General features: G+C 40.0%; 1 protein-coding gene across 1 annotated transcript in view; it reads left to right on the top strand.

Moving 5' to 3' along the window:
* Positions 1-430: 430 nt before the first annotated feature.
* Positions 431-24309, top strand: part of dock10 (dedicator of cytokinesis 10) — a 167497-nt gene continuing 143618 nt past the window's right edge. The window contains exon 1 of the mRNA XM_056473282.1: positions 431-682. Within this exon, the coding sequence (XP_056329257.1) occupies positions 575-682 (108 nt within the window). The 5' untranslated portion in view covers positions 431-574. The remainder of the gene's footprint in view (positions 683-24309) is intronic.

The following is a 24309-nucleotide window of genomic DNA, read 5'->3' as shown; positions in this document are numbered from 1 at the left end:
TAAAATGTCAAGTTCATGGACATTATCGCATTGAGACTAGCCTACTTTTCTATGCGTAAATGTGGACTTTACATATACATTTTTACAGTAAATATGAATGAGCGGAGAAAAAACCCGTTATATATCTGATCCCCTAGTTATATCAAATAAGATTTATGAACATGATTTGTTGACTTGCAAGAAATATGCCATATATATCTGATATCTTCTGATTTAGAATCAATCCGCAACAAACTGAATAAATGCATTTAGGCTATCTCAATTATAATATCTCGACTTGTAGTATTACAAGCTTAGCTACCTACTAAGAGTGCTGGTAATTGTATGCTAAAATGATTTTTATTAGTAGTAGTGTTTTCATAGGGGCTCCGTCTGCTGATCTGTATGAATGCTGAGCAAACAGAGCCCTGCCCACCGCGCCGTGTAGTAGTAAAGCTGCTGAATGTAGTCGACAGTGTGAAGAAAGACGCATACAGTCGGTTTAATGCATTCTTTCCATTTCAAAGTGATCAATAGCATTACGGATTAGTGGCACACACTGCAGGGTTTTCTCCCCGAATGCACCGGAGAAGAAATGGCAGCGGAATCGACCCGGAGATTTACGAAGAGCCTCCTGAAGCCGGGAAGCGCAGCGGAGATTCGACAAACCGCTTCCAATGCCGTGAGGAACGCTACTATAACGGTAAAGAGCGCCTTTCTTTGCCTTTTCAGAGCTGTTTTGGGTGGACAATGTGTATATCGTTTTGTGGGGAGCGTCATACCTCGAGACCTAAACAGAAAATACAGTTTTGTCAAATGTTGTATTTCGTATGAACGCGTCAAGTAAGGTCAAACCTCAGAATTATTCTGCGACAAATGATTATGGAAGTTATAAACGGACACCGCTGGGTGTTTGTGAATAGCTAGACCTTTAACTGAGTCTTGTTTTGAACTCATTTAACGTTAATTAATGTTATCCAACCAAATAAACTCGTTTTAGTGTCAAATGTCTTGTTTTAGTGGCTAATGTCCAGCTTACGGTACCTTTCTGTACATGCTTGGTGACGTATATGTTTCGTAGTAAAAACGCCGCAGAGGAATGTAGTGCAGGGCATTCATCGAGCTGTGGTGCTCCATTGAGCATCCACTGCTGGTTCTCCATCCTCAAACACCGAACACTGTGGGTCTGACACACCCACTCAAGGTTTTGGAGTTAATGAGCTGATCGGTTTAATCAGTGCCTAATTAAGACGTTTAAAATAGCAGTGTAGCTACTGGAGACGGTTGGGAACCGCTGTCAGGATGTGCTCTGTTGCTATTGGAGACAGTGACGATACAGAGGCTGACGATGTCAATACAGTATTTTGAATTTGCAGCGTTTGTTGTACTATTCGGGCGGTTCATTCCGCTGTGGCGACCCCGGATTAATAAAGGGACTAAGCCGAATAGAAAATGAACGAATGAATGAATGTTGAGCTATTCGGTAATGTAGTTCAGTGACTTACACGAACGTGTGAATGTTGAATGTTAGGCATTTCTGTTCGTCATTGTGGCCTGGTTTCACTACAGAAAAGCTTAAAGGGATAGTTTACTCATTTATATTTTACTCACCCTTTAATTGAACTAAACCTGTTTGAGTTTCTTTCATCCGCTGAACACAAATAAGGATATTTTGAAGAAAGCTACAAACCTGTAAACAGTGTTTGATTTGTTTCCTACTATGAATGTCAATGGCTAGGGGAGAGTGAGGACGAAAGTACCAGGGTTTTTTGCAGAACTATATTTTCGCTGAGGTAACTACTTACAAGAGTGATCTATGGAAATCAGTGTTGTTTTGTATCAGTGTAACTCCGATATAACTTCATGTATTCATTTATTTTCCTTTGGCTTCGTCCTTTTATTCATCAGAGGTCGCCACAGCAGAATGAACCGCCAATATAACTTCACTTTAAACAAAAGTGGAGTTTCCATGTTCTCCTTGCGTTCGTGGGGGTTTCCTCCGGGTGCTCCGGTGTCCTCTACAGTCCAAAGACATACGGTGCAGGTGAATTGGGTAGGCTAAATTGTCCTTGGTGTATGAGTGTGTATGGATGTTTCCCAGAGATAGGATGCAGATGGAAGGGCATCCGCTGCGTAAGTTGGCGGTTCATTCCGCTGTGGCGACCCCAGATTGATAAAGAGACTAAGCTGAAAAGAAAATGAATGAATAAATGAATGTTTCTAAAGTAATCAGACAATAAAATTTAATTATTTAGATTTTTTTTATTATTATTCATTTTCATTCGTTCATTTTTCTTCGACTTAGTCCCTTTATTTATCAGGGGTCACCACAGCAGAATGAACCGCCAACTGTTCCAGCATATGTTTTACACAGCAGATGCTCTTCCAACCGCAACCAAGTACTGGGAAACACCCATACACACTCATTCACCCACGTGTAGGCGTGGGTTTCCTTCAGGTGCTCCGGTTTCCCCCACAGTCCAAACACATGCGCTATAGGGGAATTGATTAACTAAATTGGTCATAGTGTATGAGTGTGTGTGTGTGTGAATGGATGTTTCCCACTACTGGGTTACGGCTGGAAGGGCATCCGCTGTGTAAAACATATGCTGGAATAATTGGCAGTTCATTCCACTGTGGCAACCTCTGAAATAGAGACTAACCCGAAAGAAAATGGATGAACAAATAATGTTACACCTCCAAACATCATACGTTTTGTGCCCACATGTTTTAAAGTCACTTGAAATACTCAATCACAGGCCGTAAAAACATGCAAATGATAAACTTTCACTCTGTTATGGTTAAACTTAGCAGTGGCTGTACAAATCGCATGTGTTCTGTAGCTCATGGTCAACTATAATTCAGACTCGACATTGCATATCCTGCGATGTGACTATTGCAGATGCTCACATTGTGATATTGATGCTGAAACGATATACAGTGCAGCCCTACTCTACATCTAATTCCATCACAGTCATGCTTGCAGAAAAGACACAGAGGGAAACATGAGTGCGAAGAAAGCAAAACGGTGCCTTACGCCAGGCTTTATTCTGCTGACTGGGTTCTCCAGGCCAACAAGAAAAACACACTGGCAGTCATTATTCAATGGTGGCATGAGTCAAACAAACAAATGAAGAACATGTACAAGGCAGAAAGTTCAAGACAGGCAATTCAGACTGAGACGACCCTCCTAAAAAGACCTGCATCATCACCATCAACATTTAACATGAATCAAATGAAATGCTCAAACGTCTAAACTAACAAAATGTTTTAATCATCCAAGCAACCTTAATTAACCTAACAAGGAATAGCCCAGTGACATATCTATTATATATATATATATATATATATATATATATATATATATATATATATATATATATATATATATATATATATATATACATACACATACTCATAGCAGAGCAATATGGCTGTATATCAGCACTTGTGGGAGACGTGCATTGGCTCGAGGCTGCTGCCCTAGTGCCTTAGTGTCCCACCAGTGACGACATACTGTACAGCTATATCGCACTGCTACTCGTGTGATATTGCATTTATACAACAGTTCGACGACATAATCGTATATGTTAAAAAAAAAAAATCAAACATGGAAAGTCCTAAAATCCGATTGTATGAGGAACTACTTTCTTCCGCCATTCTTTCACATCTGCAGCTGACGTCAGAACAGCAGAAACTTTGCATATTACTCAGGAGAAACTGTTGCTAACTCACAGACGTCACTTTAGCGCTAGTATTTGAATGATTCTTTAGCGTAATGTCTAAAATGATAACAAAACAGGTGATTTTGCTCATATTTTAAGATTATAAGGCTGAACTAATTATAAGGCTGAATTAATAAGCAAACTAATAAGCAAAGCAAACACTCGCAGATTACTATGGTATAAATACAGCACTACAACATACAGTATAGATACTAACTTAGAAATCAGAAAAATCAGAAATCAGAAAGAGCTTTATTGCCAGGTATGTTCACACATACGAGGAATTTGTTTTGGTGACAGAGCTTCTACAGTGCAACAGGATTACAGAGACAGGACAAAAAACAGATAATAAATATATTTTTTTAAAAATAGAAGTAAGTAGTGAGTGCAAATATACAGATTGACAAGTGTATGTACATGTTTATTACTATATACAACGTTATATGTGCAGCTGTTATGTGCAAATTGGCATGTAAAGTGTGTTGTTAAATAAGTGTATATGTGTATAAAAGTGTATAGCAAGTAGTGATGTTGGTTCCGCAATTATTATCATCAAGTGTTCATGAGATGGATTGCCTGAGGGAAGAAACTGTTTCTGTGTCGGGCTGTTCTGGTGCGCAGTGCTCTGTAGCGTCGACCAGAAGGTAAAAGTTCAAAGAGGCAGTGTGCTGGGTGTGAGGGGTCCAGAGTGATTTTGGCAGCCCTTCTGCTCGCTCTGGATAAGTACAGTTCTTGGGGAGTAGGAAGGGTTGTACCAGTGATTCGCTCAGCAGTCCGAACTATTCGACGTAGTCTTTGGAGGTCGTATTTAGTAGCTGAGCTAAACCAGACAGTTATTGATGTGCAGATGACTGATTCAATGATGGAGGTGTAGAACTGTTTCAGCAGCTCCTTTGGGAGGTTAAACTTCCTCAGCTGACGAAGAAAGTACATCCTCTGTTGAGCTTTTTTGACAACGGAGTCAATGTGAGTGTCCCACTTCAGGTCCTTAGAGATGGTGGTGCCCAGGAACTTGAATGACTCCACTGCTGCCACAATGCTGTCCATGATGCTCAGTGGGGGGAGAGCAGGGGGGTTTCTCCTGAAGTCCACTATCATCTCCACTGTTTTGAGCGTGTTGAGCTCCAGGTTGTTGTTACTGCACCAGACAGCCAACTCCTTAACCTCCTGTCTGTAGGCAGACTCGTCACCGTCCTGAATGAGGCCGATAAGTGTGGTGTCGTCTGCAAACTTCAAGAGCTTCACAGAGGAGTCTTTTGATGTGCAGTCATTCGTGTACAGGGAGAAGAGCAGTGGGGAGAGGACACACCCCTGGGGGGCGCCAGTGCTGATTGTGCGGATGCTAGATGAGAATTTTCCCAGCTTCACCAGCTGCTGCCTGTCCGTTAGGAAGCTGTTGATCCAATGACAGACAGAGGTGGGCACAGAGAGCTGAGTTAATTTGGGCAGGAGAAGTTTTGGGATGATGGTGTTAAACGCCGAGCTGAAGTCAACAAACAACATCCTCACATAGGTCCCTGGTCTGTCTAGGTGTTGCAGAGCATAATGCAGTGCCATATTAACCGCATCATCCACAGACCTGTTTGCTCTGTAGGCAAACTGAAGAGAGTCCAGTGAGGGTTCAGTGATGTCCTTCAGGTGAGCCAGCATCAGTTTTTCAAAGGACTTCATGACCACAGATGTTAGTGCCACCGGTCTGTAGTCATTTAGTCCTGTAAGTTTGGGTTTCTTTGGGATGGGGATGATGGTGGAGCGTTTGAGGCAGGAGGGCACTTCACACAGCTCCAGTGATCTGTTGAAGATCAGGGTGAAGATGGGGGCCAGTTGGTCAGCACAGGATTTTAAACAGGCTGGTGTTATAAAATCTGGGCCTGGTGCTTTTTTCCTCTTCTGTTTCCGGAAGACCTGGCACACCTCCTCTTCACTGAACTGTAGGGCAGGTATGAGGGAGGCGGGGGATGGTGGTGTTAATGGTGGCGTGAAGAGCAGTTCAGAATGGGTGTGGGGGGTTTTCTCAAACCGGCAGTAAAACTCATTCAGGTCGTTTGCAAGTCGTTCATTGTCTACAGTGCTGGGGGATGGTGTCTTGTAGTTTGTGATGTTTTTCAAACTTTTCCACACAGATGCTGAGTCGCTGGAAGAGAACTGACTCCTTAGTTTCTCAGAATAGTTCCTTTTTGCGACTCTGATCTCCTTTTCCAGTGTGTATTTGGCCTGTTTATACAAGGCCCTATCCCCATTTCTGTAAGCAACCTCCTTGGCCTGACGTAGCTGTCTGAGTTTTACAGTGAACCATGGTTTGTCATTATTGTATGTGAGTTGAGTCCTGGTAGGAATGCACACGTCTTCACAGAAACTGATATAAGATGTTACAGTCTCTGTGAGCTCATCCAGATCGTTTGCAGCAGCTTCAAAAACACTCCAGTCAGTGAGGTCGAAACAGGCTTGTAGATCTCGCTCTGTTTCGTTAGTCCATCTTTTCACAGATCTTAATACAGGTTTGGCTGTTTTCAGTTTCTGCCTGTAGGTTGGAATGAGATGAATCAAACAATGGTCAGAGTGTCCCAAAGCTGCTCGTTGGACGGAGCGGTATGCATCCTTTATTGTAGTATAACAGTGATCCAGTATATTTCTGTCTCTTGTGGGACATGTAACATGCTGTCTATATTTCGGCAGTTCACGGGACAGTTTTGCTTTGTTAAAGTCCCCGAGAATGATTAAAGCAGAGTCCGGGTGTTGTTGCTCTAACACCGTGATCTGATCAGCTAGTTTCTGTATCGCCAGACTCGCGTGCGCGAGCGGAGGAATGTAAACACTGACGAGGATGAACGAGCAGAACTCGCGCGGGGAGTAAAAAGGCTTACAGTTAATAAACAGTGCTTCGAGATCTGGACAGCACATCTTCTTTAAAACTGTTACATCTGTACACCACCTTTCATTGATGTAAAAGCACGTCCCGCCACCGCGTGATTTCCGCGTTGATTCTTCGTCGCGATCCGCTCTGAACAGCTGATAGCCCGGTAGGTGAAGCGCGTTGTCCGGTATGGTGTCGTTCAGCCAGGTTTCCGTGAAACACAGAGCAGCTGAATGCAGAAAATCCCTGTTTGTCTGAGAGAGCAGAATGAGTTCGTCTATTTTGTTGGGTAGAGAGCGGAGATTTGCTAGATGAATGCTAGGCAGCGCGGTCCGAAATCCGCGCTGTCTGAGTTTCACAAGCGCGCCTGCACGCTTTCCTCGTCTGCGCGCTTGAAAGCGTTTGAGCAGCACCGCGGCTCCTCCGACTACGATGTCCAACAGAACATCAGATAAATCCAGGTATGGAAAAATATTCGGTGGTGTATGTGCCCGAATGTCCAACAATTCGTCTCTGGTGAAACTAATTGTAGGAAAATGACTCGAGACAGGACAAACTAACAAAAACACAAACACTACTGCAGAGCACGACACGGAGGCTGCCATCGTCATCGGCGCCATCTTGGATATCGTCCTAGAGTGTCACTTACCAGCTTTATAATGATTTGATCAGCTGTAGTTTAAACACGGGGAGTTTTTCTCCCCTAAGGATGTATTATGCGGTCTCTGTCGCCATCTTGTGGCGGAACGTCAACCATCTTTGCTCTGCTCAGTATGACAGGCTGATGGCCGCCCATGCGCTGAATTTCCTAAATTATAAAGAATTAAAATAGGCACGATCCTTATAAATAAACCACATAGATGCAATCTAAACAACTACAATAACTACAATAAAATAACTACAAATAAACACAAGGGTGAAGAGGCTGGAAAAGTGCTGTTATTGCAGAATATTGCATGGCTATCAGCCAATCAGATTCGAGAATCAGACAGAACTGTTGTGTATGTATGTATATATATGTATATATATAAATTTTCTTTCAACAATCTACAAGGTTACATCCCTGTGGACTGTATTGAACTGAACTGAAACAAAAACTGAGACATACCTTAAAGGGGGCCTATTATGCAAAAATTATTTTTACAAGGGGTTTAAGCACAGTGTTGTTGTTGCATTTAAGAATGTAGTGAGAATGACCCCAAAATATAGGGCAAAAAGGCAACAGTGTTTTCTTTTTATTTCCACATGATTGCACATGTGATACTGATTTTATCCAACAGTTCAATAAACAGTAAGGTAATGTTACATGAGCTCCACTTCAGAGACAGTATTGAGAAAACTAATTCAAACCAATCAACAAGTGAGCAACACACATGCTGCGTCCCAATTTGCATGCAATCTGTCCTAAATAGTAATTGAAAATATAATTAGTAGGTCCCAAATCTTAGTATGTTGAAAGGAATATTCTTAAGTTACCCAGATGGTCTGTCCTTTCTGGTAGAAGTTGTAGAAATTCTGGTAGATCTGCAAAAAGTGCGTACTTTAACATTGAAAATTGACTACAATACACTTCCTGATAAAAGTCTTGTCGTCGATCCCAGTTGTAAGAGCAACAAATATTAACTTGACTTCTAGTTGATCATTTGGAAAAGTGGCAGAAGGTCAATTTGACCCATGAATCATCTGTTGAACTGCATCCCAATCCTCACAAATACTGCAGAAGACCTACTGGAACCCGCAGGGACCCAAGATTCTCATAGAAATCAGTCAAGCTTGGTGAAGGAAAAAATCATGGTTTGGTGTTACATTCAGTATGAGGGCGTGCGAGAGATCTGCAGAGTGGATGATCTACATCAACAGCCTGAGGTATCAAGACATTTGTGCTGCCCCTTACATTACAAACCACAGGAGAGGGCAAATTCTCCAGCAGGATAGCGCTCCTCATGCTTCAGCCTCCACATCAAAGCTCCTGAAAGCAAAGAAGGTCAAGGTGCTCCAGGATTGGCCAGCCCAGTCACCAGACATGAACATTATTGAGCATGTCTGGGGTAAGATGAAGGAGGAGGCGTTGAAGATGAACACAAAGACTCTTGATGAACTCTGGGAGTCCTGCAAGAAGGCTTTCTTTGCCATTCCAGATGACTTTATTAATCAGTGATTTGAGTCATTGCAGAGATGTATGGATGCAGTCCTCCAAGCTCATGATGGAGTCAGTCACAATATTCATTCTGTTTCCACTGCAGCATGACCACATATTCTATACTGGACATTATTTCATTAATTAAATCATTAAAAATCAAGACATGATCATATTTTATTTGGGTCAAATAAGCGTAATCTAGACCCCTTTGCCTTTCATATAAGCCACTTCTGATACCAAATGATCAACTAGAAGTCAAGTTATTATTTGTTGTTCCTAAAACTTGGAAAGGCGACAAGACTTTTGTCAGATAGTGTACATTATCAAATCAATTAAATCTACAAACACAGGTAAAAAGAAGTCTTAACAAACTACAAACATGGTGAATGTGTGAGATCGCCGGTTAAGTGGAGAGGCTTTTGCAAACATTTTTGAATGATTTTTAATAAATATCTAACTTTCTGCATTATATTTCATCTGCAGCAACAATGTGAACTTTAAAAAAGATTTGTTTGGTCATTAACTTCTAAATGCATAATTATGCAAAGACCTGAGAAGATTTCTCTGCATCAAAGGCCAGTGAATGGCGGATTAATCTATGCTGCTTCTTGTCCAGTATAGTAACACATTAAATATGAAAGAAATATAGATGATGTGACTAGATGGTTGACAGGGCACGTAACTAAGCAGCATAACTGTCAATTAATGAGGAAGTAGTATGTTCATCTGTTACACACCCAAAAGTATATAGTATTAAAATATTGTAAGGCAAACAGTGGTTATGATGCCTTTAAATACGTTTAAAACATGTTTCTTGAGATGGATTTAATATATTGCAGTATTTTTGTGGGAAACCTGTTGAAAACTGAACTAATTGTTAAAGAAGTTTTTTTTTTGAGCATAACCAATGATTTTACTGGTTGAGAGGGCAGGGCTACTAGCTTAGCTACATTTCTCAGTAGCGTGGCGGTAGCGTCGCTACTTTATAAAGCCAATAGCTTTTCAGTAGCTTTTCAGTATTTTTTTTGTCAAGTAGCGCAGTAGCGTCCACACAACCCTGTTGAAAAATCCAGCTTAAACCAGCCTAGGCTGGTTGGCTGGTTTTAGCTGGTTGACCAGCCTGGTTTTAGAGGGGTTTTGGCAATTTCCAGGCTGGTTTCCAGTTATTTCCTGCCTGGTCTTAGCTGATCAGGCTGGAAGATGACCAGCTAAATCCAGCTGAAACCAGCTTGACCAGCCTGGTTTAGACTGGACATAGCTGGTTTTGGCCGGGCTCCCAGCCTGGTAGGTGGTTAAGCTGGTTTTAGCTGGTCATTTTCCAGCCTGACCAGCTAAGACCAGGCTGGAAATGGCTGGAAACCAGCCTGGAAATGGCCAAAACCCCTCTAAAACCAGGCTAGTCAACCAGCTTAAACCAGCCAATAAGCCTAGGCTGGTTTAAGCTGGTTGTTTCAGTAGGGAAGCTACATTTACCGATCGCAAATCGATAAGTGACAGCACCAACATTCACGGAGCTGTGAGGCCGGTGTCTAGCCGATGAAGGTAAATACATGGCTGCGTCCGAAACTGCCTACTACTTAGTGGGTACTGCATTTAAATTTAAACGTACTACACAACCGTTAGAAAAGTACGTTCTATACAGTATGAATGTGAGAAGTATGAATGGAATTCTGACGTACTACATCCGCCATTTTGTCATGGTCACGTGACCAACCTGCGTCAGTTGTGTCGCTTCACTATTCATGAATTCTCTCACGGGGCATCATGGGATAGCGCAGCGTGCATGGTATGCGCACTTCAGAATCTCGCCGGAAGTAGTAGGTCATCCGGGTACTTCTCGCATACTGATTTTCAAATTCTAAGAATTCGGACAGACTACTCAGCTCGCATACTGATTTTAGCGACTATATAGTATGGAAGTATGCGTTTTCGGACGCAACCCATTTGATGGCGAGAAAGACGATTTCTTCTTCTTCCTGTTTTACAATGGTTGACAACAAACTTTTTGGTGCATTACTGCCACCTCTCGCTTTGGTCGGTGATGTCGCAAATCAATCATTGGGCTAATACGAGAAACTTGCTTGATGGAAAGATGACTGAGGGAGAGGAGTAATATATAGTAAGCTATATATATATATATATATATAGTTTACTGTAGTAAAGGCTGTAGTAAAAAGTATACTACAGAAATTACTATTATTTCATGATAGTTATTATGATACTACAGTATATAAGTTAGTGTAATTTAATGCTTATTCGCAAATATTTCTCTTTAATATACTTTACTATAGTATTTTAAATGCCTAACACCTGGTTTTATTGGATTTGTTGTTTTTGCTGTTATATACTATAATTTGTTTCTGTTTGGTACAATATTATTTACAGTAAACAACTGAACTGAACAGTTCTGCCTCATATGATTCATTTAAAGTTTTAGTGATCACTAAGGTATGAATGATAATTTAAGTTGCTTCGATTTAAAAATAAAAATTGCAAAAAATAGCTTAGATGTAGCTAAGCTACTTTTACAAAGTAGCTTTTAGCTTAGCTTGCTGCATTTCCCAGGGTGTAGCTTTTAGTGTAGTTAAGCTACATTTTAAGTAGTGTAGCTAATAGCTTAGGTCACTACATTTTTTCAAGTAGCTTGCCCTACACTGACCACTAAATCAAAGTAAGCAATGAATCAAACTGTTTATTTTGCGAAATGTTTATTATAAATGAATATGGATAAATAGATAAATATTTATACACATTAAAATCTCATCAAGTGAGTCCTCTTTAACTGTCAGTTTCCGTCATTCATTCATTTTCCTTCAGCTTAATTCCTTATTTATCAGGGGTCGCCACAGCGGAATGAACCACCAACAATTCCAGCATATGTTTTACACAGCGGATGAGCTTCCAGGCGCAAGTCAGTTCTGGAAAACACCCATACACTCTCACATTCACACACACTCATACACTACGGCCAATTTAGTTCATCAATTCTCCTATAGCGCATGTGTTTGGACATGTGGGGGAAACCGGAGCGCCCGAAGAAAACCCACACCAACACAGGGAGAACATGCAAACTCCACACAGAAATACCAACTGACCCAGCGACCTTCTTGCTTGTGAGGTGACAGTGCTAACCGTTGAGCCACCGTGCCGCCCTGTCTGTTTCAGTTAGTTGATTAAAAACTTATTTAGATAATAATGAAACAGCATTTGGTTGATTATTTGTACACTGTTTGAACGTCTATATAGCAACGTCATTTGTTTTGTTAGTTAAAGTTCTAGTCCCTCTGAGGAAAAAAAGCCATTTCTGAGAATAAAAACTCTGAAGAGATAATAAGTACAATCCTATGCTGCTAACTTCAAATCTGCCATCTCCCTCTGCAGTTTTAGGGCCGTGTGATAAGTCAGAGGGCACTCACTGATGTTGTATTTAATATTTTGTTTCGGGAACGAAGGCTATCAGAGTGCATCGCTGTGGGAATGAAAATGTGCTCTCTCTCTGCCACAACATTAGCAGGAAGTCAAAATCTCTTGTCTCTGTGTAGTGTCTACTTTTTCAAGGCTTTTCATTCCCAACTTTTTAGTAGCCTGTAGTTCATCACTACATTAATTATTTTGCTCTGTCACTTTACAAAATAGGAAGACAAAACCCAGATATCATACGAATGTGGGCCACTTTAGGTAGTTATGCGGCACTGGTGGTATTCCTTCAGCCCAGACAAAATGAACGTGAGCCTAAAGTGGCCCACCTGTAAAATGGCAAATGGGAGCCAAAGATTCAAACTCATATATGGGCCATTTAAAGCAAAGATTTGGCACTTATGGCTAAATGTAATCTGAATGTGGAAAATGATAAATTTGGCCCAAATGATGGAGTACAAATGTGGGCCACAGTTGGCAAAAATGTGGCATAGTCATTTAAGGGTAATCTGTGCAAATGTGGCCCAGTTATCTTAAGACATATGGGGGCATTTTTTTTGGCAAATATTCAGCACAGTAAGCTCTGGCTAATGTAGATTTGAGCCTATAGTGGCCCCGAGAAGATATGGCAAATGTGGCCCAGTTATCTTAAGACATATGTGGGCCACTTTTGGTGAATATTCAGTACAGTAAGCTCTGGCTAATGTGGATTTGAGCCTATCGTGACCCAGAGAAGATATGGCAAATGTGGCCCAGTTATCTTAAGACATATGTGGGCCACTTTTGGCAAATATTCAGCACAGTAAGCTCTGGCTAATGTGGATTTGAGCCTATAGTGGCCCAGAGAAGATATGGCAAATGTGGCCCAGTTATCTTAAGACATATGTGGGCCACTTTTGGCAAATATTCAGCACAATAAGCTCTGGCTAATGTGGATTTGAGCCTATAGTGGCCCAGAGAAGATATGGCAAATGTGGCCCAGTTATCTTAAGACTAATGTGGGCCACTTTTGGCGAATATTCGGCACAGTAAGCTCTGGCTAATGTGGATTTGAGCCTATAGTGGCCCAGAGAAGATATGGCAAATGTGGCCCAGTTATCTTAAGACATATGTGGGCCACTTTTGGCAAATATTCAGCACAATAAGCTCTGGCTAATGTGGATTTGAGCCTATAGTGGCCCAGAGAAGATATGGCAAATGTGGCCCAGTTATCTTAAGACATATGTGGGCCACTTTTGGCAAATATTCAGCACAATAAGCTCTGGCTAATGTGGATTTGAGCCTATAGTGGCCCAGAGAAGATATGGCAAATGTGGCCCAGTTATCTTAAGACTAATGTGGGCCACTTTTGGCGAATATTCGGCACAGTAAGCTCTGGCTAATGTGGATTTGAGCCTATAGTGGCCCAGAGAAGATATGGCAAATGTGGCCCAGTTATCTTAAGACATATGTGGGCCACTTTTGGCGAATATTCAGCACAGTAAGCTCTGGCTAATGTGGATTTGAGCCTATATTGGCCTAGAGAAGATATGGCAAATGTGGCCCAGTTATCTTAAAACAAATGTGGACCAGATAGACTAAAGTCACCATCATGGAGAAAAGTGTTTACTTTAGTTGGGCTCATAGCCCTGAACCTCTTAATATAATTTTTTTTTTTGCGCTGCTGTAACTTTTCAGAACTTTGCTTGAAAAGTTCATTCATTACAGCAAACAAAGTAAAAAAAACAATAACATTAAGTGAGGGACAACCTGTGATGAAATAATATAACTCACTGATGTTAACAATTAACAAAATGAACAAAACTCACAAACATCACAAACAGGATACTAAAAGTGACAAAATCAACAACGTCAACATAAACAGCAGAATCAAAAGCAAATAATGAAAACTGTAGCATCAATGAGCTATAATATATTCATACTGCAATGCATGCTGGGATTTTTGTACTTTGCCACACCCAGCAAGTGTAAGGTGTAGGCCGGATCTAGGCCAGACTAAAAGCAAACTGTGGCCCAGAATAGGGTCACTTTGGTTCATTTGGTTGAATTCTGGCTGATGTGTGGTATTGCTTTGGCTTAATTGTGGCCCAGATCTGACAAACAGGAGCGGACCGCCCTAGAGCCATCATTCCATTCAGTACGTGGTCCAGATGTGAGTGTCTGGTGTGGGCCGGATCTGGGCCAGAATAAAAGCAAACTGTGGCCCAGAATAGGGTCACTTCTGGTTCATTTGGTTGAATTCTGGCTGATGTGTGGTATTGCTATGGCTTAATTGTGGCCCAGATCTGACAAACAGGAGCGGACCGCCCTAGAGCCATCATTCCATACAGTATGTGGTCCTGATGTGAGTGTCTGGTGTGGGCCGAATCTGGGCCAGAATAAAAGCAAACTGTGGCCCAGAATAGGGTAACTTCCCGTTCATTTGGTTGAATTCTGGCTAATGTGTGTTATTGCTTTGGCTTAATTCTGGCCCAGATCTGACAAACAGGAGTAGAAGTAGTAGTATTATTAGTAGTAGTATTAGTAGTAGTATTAGTAGTAGTAGTAATATATTATTATTAGTATTATTATTATTATTAGTAGTAGTAGTAGTAGTAGTAGTAATTGTTGTATTATTATTATTAGTAGTAGTAGTAGTAGTAGTAGTAGTAGTATTATCAATATGGGACCTTGATCTATCTTCCAACAACTTTTAACCTTGAAAGATTGGAAAAGTGACTTTTATGAACATGTGTAATAGTTTGCAGTGCTATATTGTCTGTGTTGGTGTTGTATATTACGCTACAAACACCCTGCAATAAGCTGCCAGTACATTTTCCGCTATTTTACACAATATATATTATCTCTTATGTATTATATTATTTCAAACTACCAAAATGACAATAAAAGTCACTTTATTAAACTGTAGAGTTGAATTTTCATTCAACATCCCATAATGCAACTAAAAACTGTAAATAAACGGAGAACACTCAAAATACGGAAACTGTTAACTAGCAGATATTTTTTTACAGTGTAGACTTGGAGATTACGTTAGATTAAACTCACAATTTTATAATAAACAGCACAGCATAAATATTCTTTTTACTTTTTGCCTCTTCCTGAAGCTAAACACAGGCTCTGGAAATCACTTTTAAATGCTTGGCCTTTTTCATCATTCACCCAAAACTAGGAGAAGTGTTTTAGTTTGTCTGTCAAGTTCACCATATTGTTTGAACTCACAAAAATGGCACTCAACAATTTAGTTTCCAACTCATCATCATAACCATAATTTTAAAATCTGAATTGAAAATATTGTAATTAAAATTAAACCATTTTAAAGTCCTTTTGTTAGCATTTAACAAAGTTGACATTTGTAAATTGTGTTGGGGGAAATACACTTGAAGATTTAATTTTTTGGTTAGAACTGAACCACCCGCTCTAAACCACTGTTTAGACCCATATTGTCTTGCGTGTCTAATGTTCAAGGCGTTTCCTCAGACTTGGCGAAAGCCCTTGAGGATGAGATGCTGAGATCAGGAAAAGCTGACGAGGGTTTAAATCCTGAAGGGAATAATGCTGTACTTTCTGTGCTAAAATTTCACCAAACAGTGAACAGCTAAAGGCTTTGGGTAGGAGTCTGGGACTATTCCTCCAGGTGTCTGTAGTTTGTGAGTAGACATGGGCCAGTATAAGATTCTGACGGTATGAGAACCTTGGATAAAAATATCACGGTTTCACGGTATCACTGTGATCACTGCTCTAAAATATATTCTTTTTAAATGTCTGGGTAAAAAACAAAAGCCTTTTTCCCCTTTGAAAACAATATATTTTATTTTTTGAAAGATTTATAATAGTTTGGAGCAGTAAACATGTCAGGCTCAATAATTCAAAAGATTAATTGACTTCTGCTGTCTTCATTAATATCAAAAACACAGATTTCTTAACAATTTAAAATGGCATCTTTGGGTATTTTTACTGCTGGAGATACTGTTGTCCTAAAAACAACAAAAAATGCTAATAAAAATCTTACACATGCCTTAGGAATGGTATTACACAAAATTTTGGTGGTTTTAAAACCTTGACTTTTCCTAACCGCAGTATACCTTGAAAATGGTTATCGTTCTATGCCTAATTGTAAACAATTCCAGCGTTATGGATGTGACATTTGCAGTAAAAATTTACAACATAAATTGACAGAGAAAGTATGTTAACATTATATTAAAACATCTGTTTATATTTTCCAAAACTACTCACCACAGAGTTACGGCATCAGACAAGCATCAATCTGTAGACAAATCTTATATTTTAAAAAAGGAAAATAAACATGCATTATGGACGTGACCAAAAAAGTCTGCGAGTTTACAGTCTACAACATACTTTGTAGAAATTCTTTGAATTGAACTGCACAACCCAATAGAACCAAAGCTTATCAACAGGACAAGAGTTGCTCTGTATAGAACAAACATCATTCATTTTATTTTATTTGGCATTTTTGCATTTATGAGGGAAAAGCTTGCTTAGAGATGTGACAGATGTGAAATCGCCACTTGTGTTGCTATTTTGGTGAAAACTTGCGTGGAAGTACAACTGCACAACTGCACTGAACTGTCCTACAAAAGTAGAGTGTCACAACTTGTTTCAGCATGCTCAAACAGAGGCATTATCACTATCAAATTAGGACATTACACTGAAAACCCCAATAAGTTGACTGAACTAAATTAATTGAGTGAACTCGTTGCCTCAATTTATTTGAGTAACAGTCTCCAAAAACTTGCAAATTTAAGTTAATTTAACATGCTGGTTTTGTAGATTATACTTAAATTGTTCAGTTCAGTGTGTGCGTGTCTGTGTGTGTAATTATATACTATAAAAGAAAAATAAGTAGCCATTTATTCCCCTTATGGTGAATAATTATACATGAAACCTTGTTTTCTGATTAAAAAAAAGACTAAAAGGTTGCACATATTAGAATTTTACAGTCAAGACCACAATAAAAATGACCCATTTTTTTTTCAAAGGATTAATTGTGGTTTTGAGCTTACTATACTTGAAATCTTAAGTTTACAAGTTACAAGTTAAATTAACTCATATTTTTAGGTTACAGGACCAAAATGCTAAATTTTAAGTAATGTTCAGTCAACTTTACTTGATTGTTTAAGTAAAGACAACATTAGGGTTTACAGTGTAGGACTCTATCAAACTAGGACACTATCAAATTCAGAAACAGTAGAAACTGTCCCATTTCCCATGCTTGCTGTTTACATGCCACCATTTTGTATATCAGTATGTAAGTATGAGTGGCTTTGCTTTTAACAGTGACTACGTTTACAGTGACATCAGTAATCAAATCATTTGCCTTAATCTGAATAAGACAATAATATGATGATGATGTTTACATGAGCTGTTTTCTGAATGTTCCTGTCATGATCCCGTTTTACATGTTATATCTAGGGCCAGATGGAATCTGCGGACGTTTTTGCGGAGAATTGTGTTAAAAATCTGCGGATTTCTGCGGAATTATTTTGGAAGTATCATAAATAAAACCTTAATATGTGAAATAAAAAAATTTATCTTTTTAACTTGTATTTTATGTTCAAAATGCAAATCCAATTAGATTCACTTCATTTGGTAAACAAAGCAAGTCTCATATTACTGTACAGACTGCATTGTACATAAATCAGATGAACATTTTCACATTAGTCAATAATATTACTAAAATTAATTTAAAAACTGAATAAATATAGATTTACTCACATTTACTCCAGTAAATAAACAGAATCAATGATGGCCTAAAAATCTGCGGAAAATCTGTGGAATTCTGCGCGCGCAGGTTCCGTTTGGGCCTACTTATAACACATAATTCGATTTAGTCATTGCGTCACCGTGCTATCAACATTTTCTCTGGAGTTTCATGTCATTTCGGGTGTTTCATTCTTAATTAGTCGACTTTAACTGCAGTTTGGCACTTTCACTTTCATTTAGGAACATTTCATGCATGCCCCCATGACAAATGAGATATTGGATGCGAGTATGAACTGCAGGAGGAGTGTTGTTTTAATAGAGTTTGATACCGCATGCTGAATGGAAAAAACCTCTGCGTTTCGTGATGTGTGTGTCTGTGGTCCTTCACTGATTCGGTAGGTGCAGAGAATAGTGTCAAACAGCCGTGTGTGTATCCTGTTGCAAAATGTGGTGAAAATCCTAGACGACGGTAAAAGTTTGATTAAGGCTTTTACATGTCTGCACTGCACTTCAATAATGGCACTAAAATCAGAATACTCCACATGTCTTTCTGTTTAGTTCGATTATGACCTTCATCTGATTAAGTTAATCAAAAATCACTGTTTACATGGTGGACTCTTAATCAGAGTATCGTCTTATTCATATTAAAATCGGATTATTGGTGTCCATGTAAACATACTCACTGTTAATTTACCAAATATCTCAGGCCTTGTCCACACAAACACGGGTATTTTCAAAACCACACTTTTTTTCTTTTGTGGTTTCACTATTTGTCGACACGATAATAGTGTATCAGGTGAGTGAAACCGGAACTTTCTGAAAACTCCAGCCAGAGTCAAGACTTTCAAAAAACTCTGGGTACAGTGTGGTAGTGTTGACACTAAAACCAAAGTATTTGCCTCATGGCATCAATATTTGTGCTATAGGGTATACAACGAGCTAGTGTGTTTCCCATACTGATAAACTTCCGGTGACCTGTTATTGTGAGTTTTTCTTTCTCCATTTTATATGGTTCATTTTACAGCATTGATGTTGTAATGTAATTAAAATACAATCAGTTAAATAAACTTTGGCATTCATTTAGTTGCTCAAGCGTAAAACGAGACAAAAAGCCATTTACTTGCACGCACCCATTAGAATCGGCAGGCTAGTGAAGAAGCTCCATTGAATTTACTGGGGTAAAATAAATGCTCATATTATAAAGACATGGTGGGGGAAATGTAATTTAATGCAGTGCTTCTTGTACAATCTGAGACCCACTTTATATCAGATATCACTCAGCCAGTGGAGATCGCTGATTTTTAAAGAAAACAGACCTTAAATGCGCCGATTTTTGCATTGGCATACAGTTTACCGGAAGCGCTTAACCCAGGTTACTGGTAAATTCAATGTCCTATTAGCATGCTTCGGCATATACCCTATTTTTATCCTTTCTGATTGGCCAACACTGCTGGGTTCACACCACAACATGGGAAGACACAAATTAGGCAAATTCATTGTCATTATCGCCACCTGTTGGTTAGCCGTGCCTTTAACGTACATCACAGCATGTTTCGGCGCTTTCATGTGGGCAGAGATTTTTTTTTTTAATGAAAGCAACTCCATTCATAAAAATCAGCTGTGTTTAAGAATGTGCTCGCATGTTAGCGGCAAATGGGCGTTTTTAAAATGTCAGCACCGATTGCTACCGAACTCGATACTTTTGACAACACTAGTATGCATACAGCAAAACTGTGTATCTTATGCTGCATTTAATCTATGTTTGCATTTGAATTCACTGTGTTAGTGAAGTACTCATCATCCATCCCCACACAGTTTGTGCCAAGTCACATACACACACATCAGCTGTACACAGTCAAATGTGTATTCCAATGGAAACACTGGTTTCTTTTCATTTTCAGGCGAATGACTCAAAACTCTGTATGTACACACTTCAACACTGAAATGACAATAGCACTAGTCTAGAATGAGGTCATAAATAAAAGATGGTGGCACACTGAAGAGAGCATTGTCTTTCTGAGCTGTTACAAAGGAACATTTTGTTTTCTAAATACATACGAATGCGCTTAGGCACAGTCACGTCGAAACTGCTACGTCTTCTCAGAAGACCAGAACCTCAATAATCAGAGAAAATAATGAGAGAAAAATAAAACATTGTGCATTCATGCAGTGTGCCTCACACAGGTGAGAGGGCCTGACAAACCACCTATTGAAACAAAAGCGTCTGCCAAATGACTAAATGGTAATTAAATAACTTGAATTTGCATACAATTTCCATAACATTATTTAAAGGGCACCTATTTTACTCCTTTTTTAAAGATTTGGTCTTTTGTGTCTCCAGAATGTGTCTGTAAAGTTTCAGCTCAAAATACCCATCAGATTATTTATTTTGTAGTTTATTTATAAACTAATTTCGAGTGGATCACATGCTTATGATTGACACGGCTGGCCCTGAGTCAAGCTAATGTACGAACCACCAATCAGACGATACCTAACTCAGTATAAATAACCAAGCATCTTACCTTCAGTCATTTTCGACTTGAAGAATCCCCCCTCCCACCCCCTCTCCTCCTCTCTTTCTCTATAGGGCAGCATGTGGCTAGCATTGCGGCCTCACAGCAAGAATGCCTCTGGTTTGGGTCTCCACCCAGCTACCCAGTCGACGTTTCTGTGCGTAGTTCATGTTCTCCTCGTGCTCGCGTGGTTTTTCCTCGAGTCCTCCGGTTTCCTCCCACAGTCCAAAGTATGAGACATAAGTAAATTGACTAAATCAAATCACCACCATAGTCAAATTCCACCAGCAACACACCCTAATAAAAATCCTTAAGCAGCAGGAGGGTGGGGGGTGTTCTCGAGATCTACCTGAGCTCAAACTCCCCTCTCGCCCTGCAAATGGAAGGGAGCCCCAGGCTCGAGGATCTCATGAGCTCAGGGCTCTTTCCCGGGACAGCATGCCAAACTAGCTTATTACCAATCATCAGCTAAGTGTGAACTCATGCCTTTTTAAATCTAGGAAATTTGAGCTTTTAGGAAATTGTAGCTGTTTTTGTTGCCTGTGCCTTTAATGCAAATGCACTGATCCCACAATCCCACGTGTGTGTCAGAGCCACAGAGATCGCTCTAATCCGTGTACCCCTCACGTAAATAAACAGCACAGTGACAGACAAGAATGAAGCAGATCTCCCTTACTACAGTAAGAACTTTTAACTTTAATTCAAGCCTTTCTGCAATGATGAGTCACGCACAATATCGTCATAAAGGTCACGCGTGTGCACTGTTTTTGCATGGTAAATGTGACAGGATGCAGGTTAATACCCACTGCTGTATGGATATCCGTAATGTTAATGTACATTATAAACCAGATTTAAGTCCACAAACCGGGATTGAAGCGTCTTTTATAATTGCACTGACACTATGCGGCCGTGGTGATGAATTACAGCGATTTTACTGTATTTCCCCCACAGTCCAAAGACATGCACCATAGGTGAATTGAATAAACTAAATTGTCAATAGTGTATGTGCGTGAAAGAGTGTGTATAGATGTTTCCCAGTGTTGGGTTGTGGCTGGAAGGGCATCCGCTGCATAAAACATGTGCTGGATAAGTTATCGGTTCATTCAGCTGTGGCGAGCCCTGATTAATAAAGGGAATAAGCCGAAAATGAATGAATGACTGTGTAAAACTGATTCTTGATCACATTTGATGAAGATTGATGATCACAGAGAGCTGAACAGATCTTTTAATCCCGGTTGCTTTGTGCATGTCCTGTCTTGTTGATATGATTATACGCCTTACTATGGAGACATGTTAATATGCTGCTGTCAATCAATTCGGTGGGCGGGGAAACTGCACTTCTATGTCACGTTGCGGTCGGCCTCAAAATGGGTTGGATATGGGTCCTTTTTTAACATCATAAAATTAAAAAAAGAGGCTTATTGTGTTTCTATCACTCCAATATGACTGTGGACACACCAGGGCATAATTTGTGCTGAAATCTGATCCGGCACTCTTTACTTTCGTCTGCGCCACCACCCCACCTTTCCACTTTCATGCACGGCACCTCTACATCTTCTGGTAACCTGCCGGATCCGTTATGCCAATCTGTTCCGAGACCTCGCAATTACAAAAGATGATTTTCATTATAGATGCCCTCTAAAACTAAATGCAATGTTGTCATCTAAAGGACGAGACCCAGAAGTGCTTTCATCAGGTCTTAAAACATCTAAAACACTTCAGAAATAGACATCAGGAATCAGCATATGAACCTCAACAATGGTGACACATTACTGGCCGCAGTGCATGCTGAAATGCATTGATGAGTTTTGTATGATGCTCCCAGAATGCACTGCAGCATGAGGCATGTCAGAGATACGTATGCTGATTTTTGATGTTTGTATTTCTAACTTAATTCAAGTGTTCAAAATGCTCTTTACACAACCTGTTTTTAAAGCAAGACAGTAGAATCTACTAAGATACCACAATCAATACTATAAAATCAATACCACATCACCATCATAATCAGTTATTAAGTTCACATCTAAGATCGGTGGGATAGTTAAAGAAGAAAAACATAGGAAGAAAAACAAATACTAATGAAGTCTTAGCCCCAAGGCTTGGTGTGGCCAGTGAACGAGCTTGAAAACATTTCCTGCATTATTATTGAGATAAGACAGTGATTTGATTCCAGACATCAACAAGATATAAACACAGAAGAAGCAGTAAATTACTGATGGCAGGAACGAGATACAATGAGCATGTTTACACACACGACAGTACACCTGATCACAGATTCGCAAATCTAGACATTAAAAATCACTTTGATATAATCAAATTAAAATAAAAACATGCCGAATGACTTTATACAGTAGCCCTGAGTGACCTTCAGATGACCAGTTATTTAACTTTGAGCGTTGGAATTCTATCTCTACAGCGCGGGGGGGGGGGGGGGGGGGGGGGGGGGGGGTTGTGGTTTGACAGATACAGTGGGGGAAGCATTTATTAAAGGTGTCATGTATTTTCCTGGGAATAATATCTCTAAAGGAGCTGCTGACATGGAATTGAAGCAGATTTTGGTAAAAACCCACAATGCAAACATTAAAATAAAACAACCCAAAATAAATCTGATAAAAGAGTTGTGTATAATAGAATGAAAAAGAAAAGAAAGGAAGAAAAAGAAAGAAAAGAAAGTATCTTAATAATATCTGTGGGACGTACAGCTAAAGGCACAGCTAAACAGATGTGTTTTCAGTCTTGATGTGACTGTCACTAATGTTGGAGCACATCTGATCATTTCTGGAAGCTGATTCCAGCAGCGGGGGGCGCTGTTAGTAGCTGAAGGCCGGTTCACCCTGCTTTGAATGAACTCTTGGAATTTCTAGTTTATTTGATCCTAAAGATCTGAGTGATCTATTAGGTTTGTATTCAGTGAGCTTATATGTAATATATTGAGGTCCTAGGCCATTTAGTAATTTATAGAGCAGTAATAATACTTTAAAATCTATTCTGAATGTAACCGCGAGCCAGTTTAAACACCTGAGGATAGGTGTGATGCTCTGATTTTCTGGTTCTGGTCAGAATCCTGGCCGCAGCGTTTTGGGTGAGCTGCAACTGTCTGACTGTCTTTTTGGGAAGGCCGGTGAGGAGTCCGTTACAGTAATCCACCCTGCTGCTGATAAAAGCATGAACACGTTTCTCTAAGTCTTCACTGGAAACAAAGCAGCTCATTCCTGCAATGTTTTTGAGATGATAGTATACTGATTTACTGACAGCTTTGACGTGACTACTGAAACTCTGATCTGAATCCTGAATAACACCAAGATTTTTGACCTTATTTGTTGTGGTTTGACTCTTAGAGCCAAGGTACGCATTCACCTTGAGAACCTCATCTCTGTTCCCAATCACAATGACTTCAGTTTTCACTTTGTTTAATTGAAGTAAGTTTTGGCACATCATTGTTAATTTCATCAATGCACTGGCAGAGGGTGTCAATAGGGCTGAAGTCATTAGCCAGTAAGGCTAAGTAGATCTGAGTGTCATCAGCATAGCTGTGGTAGGAGATTTGGTTCTTTCTCATTATTTGGCTCAGAGGGAGCAAATAAACAACCCAGGCTCATTCTGAGAACGTAGTCCCGGGGACGTTTCTGGAGACCGCGAAATACGTCCCGGGAGGTACGTATTTTTGCAGTTTTTGTTTTCGCGAGTCCGCGAGAGACCGCTGTGCACACTTTTTCCCGCGCCGTTCTTGTGTAAACCCGCTGGAGGCCGCTGTCGAACGACCTTCTGCCTGTCTGCCTGGATGACAGAATGATTGACCGTGCGACCGGCCAACCCACCCTCCTCCGTCCCTAAACCCAACCAACGACGATTCGATTTTTCCAGAAAAAGAAAAGCCCTCGTCTAATTTTTACCACGTTTTCGGATTTTGACCACATTCTCACCCTGTGACAAACTTGTTTGCTTCATTTTTTGGATTTT

This window comes from Danio aesculapii, chromosome 15, assembly GCF_903798145.1.
Source record: "Danio aesculapii chromosome 15, fDanAes4.1, whole genome shotgun sequence".
Taxonomy (NCBI): Eukaryota; Metazoa; Chordata; class Actinopteri; order Cypriniformes; family Danionidae; genus Danio; species Danio aesculapii.
The sequence above is the reverse complement of the archived record's forward strand: the minus strand, read 5'-3'. Positions and strand labels throughout refer to the sequence as shown.